Genomic DNA, 15,184 nt, shown 5'->3' with positions numbered 1-15,184 from the left:
CTGGAGCCAGTCCCTGGGATCGAATCCCAGCTCTGCCGCTTTCTTGCTGTGAAACCTGGCCAGTGACTTCCCCTATGCCTCAGTTTCTTCATCTGTAAAATGGGGAAAATAATAGTGCCCACCTCGCAGAGTTGTTATGAGAATTAAATGAATTAATAGACATGAATGTATTGGCACATAGTAAGTATTGTGGAAGTATTTACTCTTATTCATTTGCAAAGCCAAAAACCCAACCAGTTGCCTTGGAGTCACTTCCGAGTCATGGCGATCCCATGTGTATCAGAGTAGAACTGTGCTTCATAGGGTTTTCAGTGGCTGATTTTCCAGAAGGAGATCGCCAGCGCTTTCTTCTGAGGTGCCTCTGGGTAAGTTCGAGCCACCAACCTTTCAGTTAGCAGCTAGGGCATCAACTGTTTGCACTGCCCAGGGACTCTGATTCATTTGCAGAGCCAAGGAGAAGTTACATTGCCACTGTTACATGGGTATCCCTGCTACTGTATCATTTCCCACTAAGCAGAAGCAGGAAAACAGGCAAGCAAGCAGGAAGCTCTCATCTGGCCCCTCTCCTCAGAGTTGGACAAATACTTCATTAAAAAATAGTTTTGAAACAAAACGTGATTCTTCCTGCCCCCACTGTGACGACTCCAGCCTGGAACAGCCCTTGGCCTCTGCAGTCACCTGACTCCAATGAGAATGGCAGGGATGACGTGGCAGGGTAGCATGGAATGAGCTGGACAGAGGGTCTGCCTCTGGCAGCACCTGCCTTATGGGGCTTCACTTTGCTCACCTGTAATATGATCAGGCTCAGCTCAGAGCTTTGTTCTAGCTCTGAAACGCTGAGCCTCTAGAGAAGCTGACCTTCGCAACCTAAATCAAGTCTCTTGAACCCTGGGCATGATGCAAAGCTTGAAGCAGTAGGCAGCAGCCCAGATGGCTTACACTTGGGGCCACTTGCCACCCCTGTGGCTCTGCCGGGGCTTAATTATCTGAGTAAACATCTCCAGGGCACCCATTCTGGTTTTCTCCTGAGGCCCTATTCTGCAGATGCAAATCTCAGCAGTGCCCTTGGAGAGGTGGAAAATCCCTTCCTGGTATTATAGAAACTCGTTTTTTTAATTCAGAAGCAATTCATTGGCCCTAGTCATTATACACTCGCTGCTCACTTTTACTTGTTGCCTTGATAATGGCCAGTGAATGAGAAAATGTGCCCGGGAATCCCTGGTGCACGTGGGTTCTCTAGGAGAAGGTGCTGGTCTGTACAGACTAAGGGAGAGCCTGTATACCAGCCCAGACAGATTGGCACCTGGCACACCCCTGAGCACAGAAAGTCAGCGTTCGTGATATACGTCATCCTCTGTGTGATATATGGTAGCTCCCCTCTTTCGGGGCAGAATTAGTTGTTGGAGGTGTATAACTACTTTCACTGCTTGGCTTGGTTAGTAATTTTGATAAGTCCAACACCATCCTTTCCTTTAAGGATAAATGATAGTCATCTAGATCCTAAAAGTCTACTTCTCTAGGATTTTTTTTTTCTGTGACTTTGTGGTTGGTAGATATCAAATCGTCACCCAAGTCACTGGGGTGTGAATTTTCCATATGTCTTATGGTTAATGCATCCAACTTGTTTTTTTTTGTTTGTTTGTTTTTTGTTTTTTTTCTTTTTTTAAGCTACGTTGAAGTTAAACTCTGGTACTGTATGTGACTTTTAGTAAAAGGTGCCAGATTTCCTGAGAACAAGGCAGGGGTCTGAGGGGGGTGAAGGCAGACGCTGCGGTAGGGGAAAGAAGATGAAGGGCTATGCTTCAAGGCCCTGCCTGTCCTTCAATACGTAGACTATTGTCACAGGCATATCATTTTAACGACCTGAAGCTTCTACAGAATACTCTGTGTGTGGACTCCTGAAATTGCCTTGGAAGAGCCACTCCTAAATTTTGACAGCTTCCTGAGACTCCCCATCCCAAACATCACCTGAAGTCCCGTCAGGTACTGGTAGGGGTCTAACAGACTTCTAAAGGCCTTTGAGCTTGTTCTAGAATCTGTTTCTCTGCCTTCCCAGACTGTTTACTTTCTTGAAAAAGGAACCTTAGCGCCCTTCACAAGCTGTAAGTAGCCTTTGAAATAAAGCCCATCCTTAGCTTTGCAAGGCATCATTGTGGAAGGGGGTCCCTGGGTGGTGCAAACAGTTAATGAGCTCAGCTTCTAACTGAAAGGTTGGAGAATCCACCTAGAGGCGCCTTGGAAGAAAGGCCTGGAGATCCATGTCCAAAAAATCAGCCACGGAAGACCCTGTGGAACACAGTTCTCCTCTGACACACGTGGGGAACTGACTCAGCAGCAGATAGTTCCTGGTATTTGTAGAGGAGTGACAAATAAAATTCCCTGAGAAATACAGAAAGGCATTTGTTGGACAGAAGGAAGATCTTTCAGTCAAAACCAAGTGAGGAGATTGGGGCCAATAACCTCAGTCCTTTCCCAAGGCGACCTGGATGTTATTTGGGGTGACATAAGCTCTTGCCAGCTGTTCTCTGAGCAGGTTGGGTTATCATCTGTACCGCTCAGGGTTGTCTTTGGTGCTTACCATGGGCAGTGCTGTTCCCATTGTCCTGCCTGATCCCCACTTCTAGCAGCTTCTCCCCGGGCCCCTCGCTCCCATTGCGCCATCAACATGAGTGCAGATCACACAGACTAATTTTAATGTCAGCCTGAGCAAAGCTTAATTATGAAGGTAAATCTGCAGCAGCAGAACAATCACGTGATGCATTCTCGAACGAAACAGGAGTAACTGTGGATTATCTGTGCCCAGCTGCCCTCCATGTAATATTGGAGGGCTCACACTGTGTTGTTTTTGGACAGCTTCCCATCCAAGAATGGTACCAAGCTCGACCCTGTTCATTTTACCACCTCACCTAGTAATTGTAGCAGAGGTTAACACTTCAAGGACTACCAGCACGATTTGGACTCAGACACCAGTGGCACTTAATTACCGGGGCTGATCTAGAGGAAAGCTCCTTAATGCTGGCGAGTGACGCTACTCTGCTTGCAGTGCTTAATTTTTCGTCTGAGAATCAAGCTGATTGGTTAGATGTGTCGCAGAGCAGAGATACGCACTTCCACGCAGCACCTTTAAATATTTACCGGCAGGAAAACTCCTAAAGAGAAACTCCTAATCAAAGCAGGACAAGACTGAAGTCCTGGTTCTCGATCATCTCCGTGCGCGGTGTATTAACTCTAATCCCCTAGTCACGGCAGCATTAAATGTCTCTGAGGAACGGGGACACGTTGCAGGTTGCATTCGGATGCGTCCATCCCAACTGCCCTGCAAGAACAACTGGTGTGCTGACCCAGAGACACACAGCAGAATTAGCGCAGATAAGAGCGTTGGGCTTCCGGCAAAGCTGTCCCTCCTTGCAGGGGTTGGCAATATGGCCCATGGGCCCAATCTCGCCCTTGGGCAGTGTTTTTATGGCCCAAGCTAAGAATGATTTTTACATTTTTAAAGGTTGTAAAAAAGAAGATGCAGCAGAGACTGCTGGAGCCCACAGAACCTAAACATTTGCTCTAGCCTTTTGCAGAAAAAGTTTGCTAACTCCTGGATGAGTGTCATTTTTCTTTTTTTGTAGCACATCAACTCTCTGAGGTCCCTTCTAGTTCTGAAGTTCCCAAACCCTCCGATTCTTTGCTGAAATAGTCCTGGTCCAGCCCTTACCTGCACAGCCCACCAGACGTGTAATCCTAGCAAGGATCCTCCCGGTTTTAAGGTCTGAGAGTCTACGAGCAGTGTCTCACGAGGGTGGCCGTTAGGCTTTAGCTTTTGATGCTTTGTTGTTGTTGTTTTATTTCCTTTGTTTGTTTAAACTTTGAGTCTCTCCTGGAGACATCTGCAGAGTTTAGGAGGCAGGGGAAAACTACCCTGTTACAAAAAAAAACAAAAACAAAAAAAAAACCATGGCAATCATAGTGTTTTCTAATATATATCCACCAAGACGTCCAAATATGAGCAGACTAGTAGTTTTGAGCATATTCAAATTTCAGAAACCAAATTTCAGCCCCACAAAATAATGTGGGCAGTGTCATGGAGTTTATTAGAATGACATTTGTCATTCTGTTCCCTGCAAGCTAGCTGATTCTTTTCTGGAGCTGTAGAAGAGATGGTTTTATTTATATTTATACTGATGTGCAGAGTTGCCAGTGAAATGAAATGCTTAGATAATTTAAAATGTTTACAAACGTATTAACAGATAGAGTATAAGATGTTAAGAAATTTCCTTTTGTACTACCTGAAAATCCCAAGTATTCAAAATGCTCAGCTTTACCACACTGGTGAGATTATATGGTATTTTTATTGGTACATGCATTATTAGCATCTAAAAGGTATAGAAATTTTGTTGTGAATCATGCATCTCAAATACTCACTCCCTTAAAAGACAAAGACTCAAATTCAGGTGAGGGAATGAAGAAGATTCTTAGGGAGTGTCTCTGTCCTTAATTCACACCGTTGTCAGAGAAGCCCACACAACAGGTGATGGCCGCTAGCACCCCCCTCGCCACACTGGGACCAAAGTCCAGTTCCTGTGAGCCTTTTTCATGGAGCTCCATTCAGAGTAAATCCTTCACCTTCCTCCTTGGTGGTTTCCCTACGGCTGCCCATTCTTTTTATTACATTTCCTCTAGTGGGCCATTTCTGCGCAATCATCTCTGGTCGCTACTCTACCGACATTTAGAAGGGCTGGTATGGCGTTGGTGGATTTCAAGCTGTTCACTTGGATGGGGAGTCCCTGGGTTTTGCAAATGGTTAATGTGCTCAGCTGCTAACCAAAAGGTTGGCAGTTCACGTCCACCCAGAGGTACCTCAGAAGAAAGGCCTGGTGATCTATTTTCAAAAAATCAGCCCTTGAAAACCCTGTGGAACACAGTACTACTTTGACACACATGGGGTTACCATGAGTTAGAGTCAACCGAGTGACAACTTTTTTTTAACTTGGAAGTGTGCACGCCACGAGCTCAATGTATGTCCCTGCCACACAGACTGTATATCCCTGGGACAGACTGGACGAGATGCTTTCATTTTACCACTTTTTCTAACTATCCCTAGAGCTCTTTCAGGCTGACTGGGAGAAGCTGGGGGGTTGCTGTGTGCATCACCCACTTAGGGTCCTTCCCTAGTCCTTCCCCACCCCACGCCCCCTTGTCACTTAACAGGACTTTGCATGGAGCACCGAAGGAGCTGGAGCCCCTTCCACCAGCTGAAACCTCTGATCGCAAACTCACTAGACAGTGGGGATTTTGGATTTTGGAAGGAGGCCTGTTGCCCATCAGGTCAGCATGAATAAAGATTTCTTTCTTCTTCTCTTCTTAAAGTCAAGCATCAACTGAAACGGCCCCCAAAAGCCTCTCTTTCTCAAGACAGTTTAACCCCTTCTGCCAAGGACATTTTCGATCCCAAACGTATGGGGTTTGTTTTATCCTTTTCCTGTGAAACAACCAAGAAACCTACTATATGTGAAATTTGGAAGCAAAATCCATTCTAAACCAATCTTATCGTGTTTAAAGTATGTTTATCCAGCTTTGTAGTAGGAACGAGCAGACTGTTTGAAGGCCACATACTTTTCAAACCTTGGTTGCAACACGTTTGCCCCATTTTGAAACTGTCTTTATCTAGCCGAGAAAACGAACATCTATTTGACAAAGTGCCACTCTGGCCAGTTTATCTTGCAATATGGCTTTAGCTCACTGAGTCTATTGATTTCCTTAAATTAATGTTTACAGAATGCTACTGCATTTTGCTCAACAGGACATTGTTCTTTTGAAGCTTTGTAAGGAAAAAAAAAAATGTTACAGCCATGTGTTCCTTTCCTTACACCGAGGAGACGTGGTTTTTTATAAAGGACAGCCTTGAACTGTAGCCACCTCCTACAAGCATTTACTCTTCACATTTTTAAGTAGCAAAACATGTTACTAAGAAGTAGGCCCACTCCCAGGACCTAAAACCGCACGGGCATTAGACTCATCTGATCCTTCCAGGTCCCCGAGAGCTGAGTGCCACTCGGAGCATCAGAACGAAGGAGACTTTAGCCCCAAGCCCAGTTGTTACCACAGAACCGCCCTCTGCCTCATTTGGTGTAACCCAGCATTGGGAAGCTGCTTCTCAGCCAGAGCGCTCGGGATAGTGCCCGTCCTTCTAAACACAGGTGCGAGCATCCCAGTAAAATCCAAATACCAGTTAGTCGTTTGTTGGGAACCCTAAATGGAACACCTTGCTCTTTGACATGGCACTCAGAGTTTAATACGTAGAACCTAATCTCATGAGATGGTTTAAAGACTGGCTTTCCTGGGGAGATGTGCATATCCACTAAGCCCCTGACATCGTAGAAAACAAGGGTTTGAGTCACAATCACGGCACGACCAAAATAAGACTTGGGCAACACAGAGGAACATTTCTCAACTTGTTCAGCTAGTAAAATTGCCCAAGCAGCCCCTACCCACAAAGCATTTCTCAAACAAATGCTTTGTCCGTCTTTATGAATCCCGGGGAAGTGCTTCCCAGGACTTAAGGTTCTCTATAGGTTCAAACCACCATCTCACATTTGGGTGATATTTTATGCTCCCAAAGCACGTGTCACGTCTGCCTTTTCTTTCGCTCCTTCTCCGTAGTGGGAGGGCATTGGAATATAGGCCCACTTTACACTCCGTGGGACAGCCTGCACCATTTCTTCTCTTCCAAAGGGCCAGTCAGTCGCTGGCTTACAGTCGGGATAAGTGCATGCATGACGGCAAAGGAAGACCCTTAGTCACAGCACCTCGTCCCCATGTTTCCTAGCTCCGTGGCTGCTCCTTCCTGCCTCTGGCAGCGTGGAGGAGCAGCAATAACGTATCTGTTCTTGCCTTTTCATCTGATAATCTCCATGAGGAGTTACTAAAGCATCTGAGTTTATCCGTTTAAGTCCACTCTGTCTGCAGTCTAAGTCCCCAGCTTGTGCCACTGCTGTCAGGAGATCTGTCTCTCCTTGATCAATATTTACTTAACAAACAGCAGGGTTGGGAGAATTTGTTCAGAGACATCATGAGCACACCAGGGTGAATGAATGCTCGGGAAAGTACTTCAGCTGTTTGTCTCCTTTCCCAGGACCGCTGTGTGCATGAGTGTGCGCGCGTGAGTGTGTGCACACGCATGCAGGTGCCCCTTCCCTTCTCAGCATCTCCAAAGACACGTAGAAGTCAGCTAGGAAGAACCAACAAACAGAACACCTTGCTGTATATGATTCGCACGTTGTTCTCGTCGTCAGGCAGCTCATGATATAAATTAAGTTTCGAAAAACCCAGCACAAAGTTTGTCCCTTCTGTGCTCTGGGCAGGTTAAACGTCTCGGAAAGGGTCTTAGGATGAACTAAATGTTCAAGGGTCTTCCTCGGACCCCTTCCCTTTCAGATGAGTGGAAGGAAAGAAAATACAGATGGAGGTAATAAAAGCAGTTTGACAAGGCAACTCAAACTGCATATAATTTCTGATGGAATCACCTAGTTTTCTTAAAAGGCCCAAGGAGAAAAGTAGCTTTCCCAATTTTCAGAGCCCCTTAGCCAGTTTCCGGCATCAGATGTGCTTCCGTCTAACAGAAAACCTGACCACCAGTATGCAGTTGTGTCCTTTCAACTTGACCCGAACAATGGCTGTGAGGCTCGAGTCGGTGCCTTCCACGCAGTCGGCTTGGAGACATCTGGGTGGGGTTTGCAGGGTTTTGTTTCTGTGTGTGAGTGGGCGCTGGGGGGCTGGGAGAGTTATTTATTTATTTGATTTTGTGAATCGGAGTTGTAAAAGCCATCTGAAATATTCATGCAGAATTGTCTGAGAAGCCCGTTTCTGTTTTATTTACTGCACAGTAGAACAGCCACAGCGGATTAGTTCTACAATACCCGTAACAAAAGCCCAACAGCTGACGCATGTGATGTTAGGAGGTGACAAAAGAGTTGAAGTATGCTGCTGGCCGCGGCAGGCAGTCAGCAGACGCAGACAAAGGGTCTGTGACAAGAATAACTCTCTCCAAGGCGAGCAGTGAAGAGTATCCAAAATACCAATACCCTTTTCTCCTTCACATTGTCTTTTTACACTCAGCATTTCATTGCCCTTTTATAGTATGAAAGGGAAAAAAACGGAGGCGGGAGGGGAAAGGAAACCCCCACACCAACTAACTCACCCCAATATCGGCCGGAATTTTACTCTTCCGTCAGTTAGCCATCCCTGCCCGTACATGCGTTTCCTTGTTCAATTTCCCCGTTGAAGTAAGTTTGACAAAAAATTAGTTTAGAAGATACGCTGAAAAGATGATCCCTCTTGATAAGACCTTAACCTGCTGCTAAGGCTGGTAAGTCGTGTGGACCTTTGGCGAGGAGCTAGAGAGAGTCTATGCCTGGCTTATTCTCCAGCCATTTTAGTGAAAACCATTTCTCTGATGAGATGAGGCCGGTGTGCCGCTTTGCAAAGGGGCCCGGGGACAGAGGGGCGTCCGTCCAGTGCTGCATCAGGGGCAAGGCTGAGGGCTCTGCGAGAAGCCAATGAATGGGCTTATGGTTATTTCAGAGGTGTGAAAAATCAGCTTCTCTGTCTCCAGAAAATAGGAGAGGCTGTCTTCTTCTAACCTTTGTAATTCCCCTTCTATTCTCTGTGACATTCATTCAGCTGCCAAGTGCATTGGCAAGGTTTGGGCCGGCAAGCACACTTGCAGTGACCGCTAACCTTGGTATGTCCTGACACTTACGATGAGTATCTGCAGGACACAGAAGGCAGGCCGCCTGCTATGTCAGGCTTTTATTAGGTACTGCAGAGGCTAGGGACTGTCGGTTTCATAAAACAAATCATCCTTGAAGGTAAAGCAACTGGGAAGAGGAGGAGGAAGACGGGCATGAAAATGTGTCTTTGCCACTCACTCTAATCACAAAAAAAAACCAAAAAAACCCACCCACCCAGCACACAGCGTGTGCAGCGCAGCCGCTGTCTGAGCCCACTTGAAAACGTCCCCCGTTTCCCCATTTCACTGAAGTCCACAGAGGAGGTGCAAGTACGAACGACTGGGGTGAAATTGGTAGATGCCGACAGCTAGCCCATTCAAACTGATGAGTGTCTTCCAGGGCCCCATGACAATGGTGATGTCCTCCAAATACCAAGGGGAGGAGAGGCAAGATCATTTAGGGCGAGGTTCTCATATTGGGCGCGTTTATCCACGCAAAGTTTCCACTGCGCTCTCCTGAAGAACCCTCTGCAGAGCAGCTCCCACAATAGCTTCAAAGTTCAAGCCAGAGACTTTGGAAGCCTTTTGTTTTTTCCCTGAGGCCTGTCCAAAGGCATGGCCCTCCCCCGCCCTCCGCAGGCTGTATTGTCTTGCATTCCAGTGACTTGATTGACTGTTACCACCTGATGCTGAGGAAATACTTGAGGGTTCATGCTGCAGATTGTTGGGTTCTATTAAAAGAAACCTAGATAAGGGATTACTTGTCACTAAGGGCTTTTCTGCAGATGTTTATTAGTGATTGGAAAGTCATTAGGTGTGAAGAGGTGCAGAAAAGTATGAGCAGCATCGTTTGTAGGAGCTTGAATTCTGAGACCACCCTCCAAAAAACACCCAAAAGGCCCCTCCTTACTCTGTTACATGGAGTTGGCGTAAAGTTTTCAAGCAGAGAGGGGAGGGTCTCTCTTTCCGTGGGTGATATTCCTACCCGTGGATGGAATACATTGGCAACCTCTTAGAAGATCAGTTGCTATCCAACAGTATACCTCTTCTGAAGCCACCAAAAAGATCAGTTGTTCCAGTATTAAAGGATCTCATTAGAACTTTATTTTATCCAGTCCAGTCTGTTGCGTGAGTACTGCCTCAGGGTAAACACTAGACTAAATTAGCAAACCATTTCATTTATTCGGAAAACGTTCATTCCTTCCCAAACATAGCCTAATCACCAGAGTCTCCTCTGGAACCTTTTATACCATACCCATTTATTTGGGCATTGCACCCACTCCTCGCTTATTGACATGGTTAGGTTCCAGAGACCAGGTGGTTATGTGAAAATCTGCATTATGCAAAAATAGAGGATGACCACATCAGCTCACAAAATGGAGGCTGACTACGTCACTATGTAACTGCCAAATCACATCATTACCATCATTACGGAACTGCCAAACCACAGAGAATCATGGCCCAGCCAAGCTGACACACCAACTTAACGATCACAGCCAGGGTTACTGTGGCCTGGCTCCTCAGCATTTGTATGTCGTTAATGAGCAAAATAGATAGTAGATTTTTTACTTCTGTCGTAAATGCAAAATGTTGGATAACAAGAGTCGATAAGTGAGGAGTGGGTCTACCAGCTCCTCTGTAAGGAGCCCTGGTGGCACAATGGTTAAGCACTCTGCTGCTAATCAAAAGGTTGGTGGTTCAAGCCCACTCAGCGGCTCTTCAGGAGAAAAGACCTGGCAATCTACTTGCATAAAAATTACAGCCGAGGAAACCCTTCCGGGGCAGTTCTCTGTCCTGTAGCGTCTCTGTGAGTCGGAATTGACTTGAAGGCTCACAACAGCAGCTCCTGTGTGGTTTTTCTTGATCACAGATCCCCAGCTTGTCAAGGTGCTGTGTCGCATGTAAGTAGAAACTGCCGCAAATGCATTACAAGGAGCCAGCACGGGTTACTCGGACAAGCTATTTCACGAGTCTCAACTTCATCTGTGCAGTGATGATTTCTGAGATCAGTTCCATCTCTTTAAACTCAATCATATCATTATTGTAAACTTCCTTGTTTAAGTATTGAAGAGGAAATGTAAGTGTGACTACCATAATATGGAGTATAGCAGAAGGCAGGATCGCGCTGTGAGCTGTTTATCAAGTGACGATGCACAAGATGGATGGGGCAGTGGTGGTTCGGTGGTAGACTTCTCCCCTTCCATGTGGGAGACCTGAGTTTGATTTCCAGCCAATGCACCTCACGAGCAGCCACCACCCGTCTGGCAGAAGAGGCTTACGAGTCCCTATGATGCTGAACAGATTTTAATGGAGCTTCCAGACAGAGACAAACTAGGAAGAAAGGCCTGGTGATCTACTTATGAAAATCAGCCAGTAAAAACCCTGTGGATCACAGTGTCTGATCCGCAACTGATCAGGGGGATGGCGCAGGACAGGGCAGCGTTTCGTTTTGTTGGGCATGGGGTCACCATGTGTCAGGCCAACTCAACGGCAGCTAACAAGCAAGAAGCACAAAGAAGATACTCGGCTAGGCATTGTGGGGAATGCACAGGATGGAAATCCCGGTCCCTTCTCTAAAGACACCTTATGAAAGCTAATGGAAACTAGATATAAGTAGGTGAAAAGTTAAATAATATCAAGATACAAACAAAAAAGAAGTTACAGGACAGCCTATGATTACTATCACTATAAATGAATGTTTAAAACAGCACAAAACCCACTAAAAACAATTAACAAGCATGGTGAATGGTAAGAACAATGCAGTGGAGCCTGCACAGACGTCTCAAAGAAGTTAGCTGGGTTTGTTTTCAGGCAAACCCTAGGACTACACTTCCCCGCTTCCTCCCGTGTCGGTGCTGTTCTAGATACGTGTCCCTCCTCCCACAATCTCAAACAAGACCCCTCTTCGCTGGGCCCCTGCGCCCTCAGCTTCCAGGAGGGCAGGGGCGGGATGCCCTTGGAGTGAGCGGGGCTTCTGGCCTATCTGGCTTCATGGGGCGCGACTGCGCATGCCCTGTGCCCTTCCAAAGCGCCCTCCCGGGCCACGTGTGAGGAACACAGACCTTCCTCGTGGCTCTGTTGCCAGTGGCCAGTCAAACCACACTTCTGAAATGTTTGTCTTAGGAAATGCCAAGACTGTGTCTGCAGCACGTGGCTAACAGCTCCCAAACCAAGTAGAGTGGAGAATGGGCTGCCTGCTTGTCCTCCAGCCAGGTGCTCTCCCTCAGTGTGCCCATTTGTAAAATGTGATGGATTATCTTAGGGGGAGGAGGGAAGCATACTCCAAAAGGCCGTGTAACGACTGCTTAGGATACGGTGAGTGGGTGGGCTGACCTCTCCGACACCGGCTCCTGTCCTGCAGATACTGGCGAAGGCCCAGCAGTGCTCTGTGGAATACTGGATATGAGTTCTCCTCTGAATGACTGTCGGCCTGTGCGGGTTTGCGAATTGGGGGGACGGAGGGGGCAGGACATGAGGCAGATGATTAAGCCCTTGGCTGCTAACTGAAAGACTGGAGGTTCCAGCTCACCCAGAGGCACCTCAGAAGAAAGACCTGGCAATCTACTTCCAAAAAATCAGCCACTGAAAGTCTTATGGCGCACAGTTCTACCGCGACACACACGGGGTCGCTATGCGTCGGAGTTCCGTTGTGTATTTCTTCTGGAGGGGTTGCTCAGAATTCTCACTTTTCTTAAACTCTGTTAGCCCCAGGTGGGGGTGTTTTTGTTTTTTCTGAGGAGTTATTAGATTACTTTATGAAAGATAAGTGGTTGCCATTGGAAGCAGTGCACTTCTTCGTCCAGGTTTAAAGGTGAAAAGCAGAGGCATTTGTGATTATTCTAGTTTTGGTTAATAGTTAACTATCACTATCAAATGGTCCATTGCAACAATTGAGAAGAAGTGGGGAGAAAAGAATGGAGCATATTCAGCATGACAGTAGCTCCCTTTTTGCTGGGAGCTGAGGTGGAAGTCTTTGACCTGTGTAGGTCTGTCTACACATACAACTTCAGGGAATTTTCCTGTGTCTGCACTCAGTGTAAAAATAAACCATTACTAATGCATAAGTAGGAGCCCTGGTTAAGCGCTCGGCTGCTAACCGAAAGGTCAGCGCTTCGAATTCACCAGCTGCTCCAAGGAAAGACCTGGTGGTCTGCTCCTGTACAGATGACAGCCCAGGAAGCCCTGTGGGGCCGTTCCGATCTGTTCTCTAGGATCGCCACGAGTTGGAATCAAAGGCACAAAACAACGATGCGTAAGTACCCCACTAAAATAAATCCACCAAGGATCACTGTGTACTTGGGAAAATGGCGGTTCTGGAATGATTCTGTGAATCTGTTATCTTGATGTGTGGAGAGATAGGCCTTGCTTTACTATGAGTAGTTTACAAAGAATACTAAATAAATACATCAACAGCTACTACTTTCTTTGGTCAAGCGGTCAAGATATTAAATAAACAAAGGACACACACACACACATTGCTGTGGAAGAGAAGGCTTAGCAAGTGAGGATTCTAAACGGAATATTTGAGGAATATTTATCTTGGAATATAATGACCAGGAATGATTCTCTTGTTCTCCCTGAGCCTCAATTTTCTCGTTGTAAAATGGAGATGTTAATAGAACTTACCTCAGAGAGGTGTTACGAGAATTGAATGACATGACTCATGTTCAGTACTGAATATCCCGCCTGACACATAGAAAGCACTCAGTGAATGCTAGTTCTTATTATTTGTTTTAGCAGTATAAATCACTCTTAGGGAACTCTTCTGATCTCAAGATAGAGTAGTTTCTGATACAGTATTTTAGGATTCAGTACAGATTTTCTATTCTGTGACTTAGTGTAATGGCGTCATCTTGCCCCGTTTTCTAAGTAGAGCACTTTATAGGGCAGATTACTTTAATACACAGTTTAGCATTTGAGTCAACAATCCTATGATACAAGCAGGAAACTGAGATTTTTAGAAATTTTTTTTTCATTTAAAGTATGGGTTTAGTTTCTATCGAAACCTAATTATTTATTCTTCTACTTTGGAGAGCACATTTTGTTTTCATCATGAAAATCAGAAAGAAATATGATTCAAATTCTGAAAAATCACTTGCAGACTTTCTTCTGGAATACACCCATTTAATAACATGTATAACCCCAACAGTCACATCCCCTTTTCTTTACCCTGATATCCACACTAGAATCCTAGTTTTTCAGTAGGTCTGCATATGTCTTTTTCACGCATCTCTTTCTGAAACTCTACAAAGCTATCAACCCCACATTACAATGCTACTATATATAACAGCTTTACATAAGAGAATAGGGGCCGGCCATTTTTAGACAATGCAGGTGCCAGGTAAGCCCCTTTCTGAAAGAAAGAACTTAGCTCAATTTCCTTTGAAGAACTGGAGACTTGAAACTGAAAACTTTATTAATGCGATTGTCTCCTTGTATCAGCAGGTTCCAGAGAGATTCCTGGAAGTTGCGCAGATCACGTTACGGGAGTTTTTCAATGCCATTATCGCAGGCAAAGATGTTGATCCTTCCTGGAAGAAGGCCATATACAAGGTCATCTGCAAGCTGGATAGCGAGGTCCCTGAGATTTTCAAATCCCCGAACTGCCTGCAAGAGCTGCTTCATGAGTAGACGTTTCAACAACTCTGTTTGAATGTATGAATAGTAGGAGTCCCCTTTGGATGTCTAAGTTATATGCGTCTAAATGTTGATTTCATATCTATGTGTACGGGAGGCATGGATGTGTTATGAAGTCAGCTGGTAATTCCTCATCTTTCTCTCATTCTCTTTTGTTTTCCATTGCAAGGGGATGTGGTTTTTTTTTTTTTTTTCCGCCTTTATTTTTTGCCCAAGGCCCTTAACATTTGGAGACTTAAAAAAGGGTTAATTTTCAGGGAAAAGGAATGTTGATGTGTGTAAAGTCTATATGAGCAAGGACGGGCATTTGTTAACGGTGTCTCTGCTTGATTGCAAATGGCGGTTGGCCGAGGGGAACCCCATGACACAGCACAGTTCTACAGTGATGTGTCTCATCGTTTTACTGCTAAGAAAGTCTGAAAATTTAGTGGAACCACTTCATAAACTGAAATACTTTGTTTGGTTTGAACTCAATAAGTTGATTTTTCTTACATGTTTAAAAGTAATGCCAATGGCAGATGAACAGCTCACTTTTTCCAAAAGTGCCCCCAAAGGACCAAATTAAAAAAGAAAAAGAATCATTAAGTATCAAGGCTTTCCGAGGAGAGATGGCAGACACCCCACACTAGCACCAGTTTCTTACGGAGGCAAAGCAATTTTGCACAAAACAGACTCATGCCAGCTGAGACTGGAAGTTCGTATGTGATCTTCTAACCACCTCTCTCAATTGTACAATCTGTTCTTCTTCCTTATCAGTGAGCATCTATCAGCCTTCAGAGAGAAAAATCCTAACCTGGATTTTCTATTTATCCTCATCTTGCTTCAGAT

The 15,184-nt window shown here is 45.5% G+C and overlaps 1 protein-coding gene across 1 annotated transcript in view; it reads left to right on the top strand.

Moving 5' to 3' along the window:
- The window catches only part of PROX1 (prospero homeobox 1), a 54,825-nt gene extending 39,900 nt beyond the window's left edge, over positions 1 to 14,925 (top strand). Inside the window, exon 5 of the mRNA XM_004387522.2 lies at positions 14,165 to 14,925. Within this exon, the coding sequence (XP_004387579.1) occupies positions 14,165 to 14,350 (186 nt within the window). The 3' untranslated portion in view covers positions 14,351 to 14,925. The remainder of the gene's footprint in view (positions 1 to 14,164) is intronic.
- Positions 14,926 to 15,184: the final 259 nt, after the last annotated feature.

Source organism: Trichechus manatus, unplaced genomic scaffold (assembly GCF_000243295.1).
Source record: "Trichechus manatus latirostris isolate Lorelei unplaced genomic scaffold, TriManLat1.0 scaffold00187, whole genome shotgun sequence".
Taxonomy (NCBI): domain Eukaryota; kingdom Metazoa; phylum Chordata; class Mammalia; order Sirenia; family Trichechidae; genus Trichechus; species Trichechus manatus.
The sequence above is the reverse complement of the archived record's forward strand: the minus strand, read 5'-3'. Positions and strand labels throughout refer to the sequence as shown.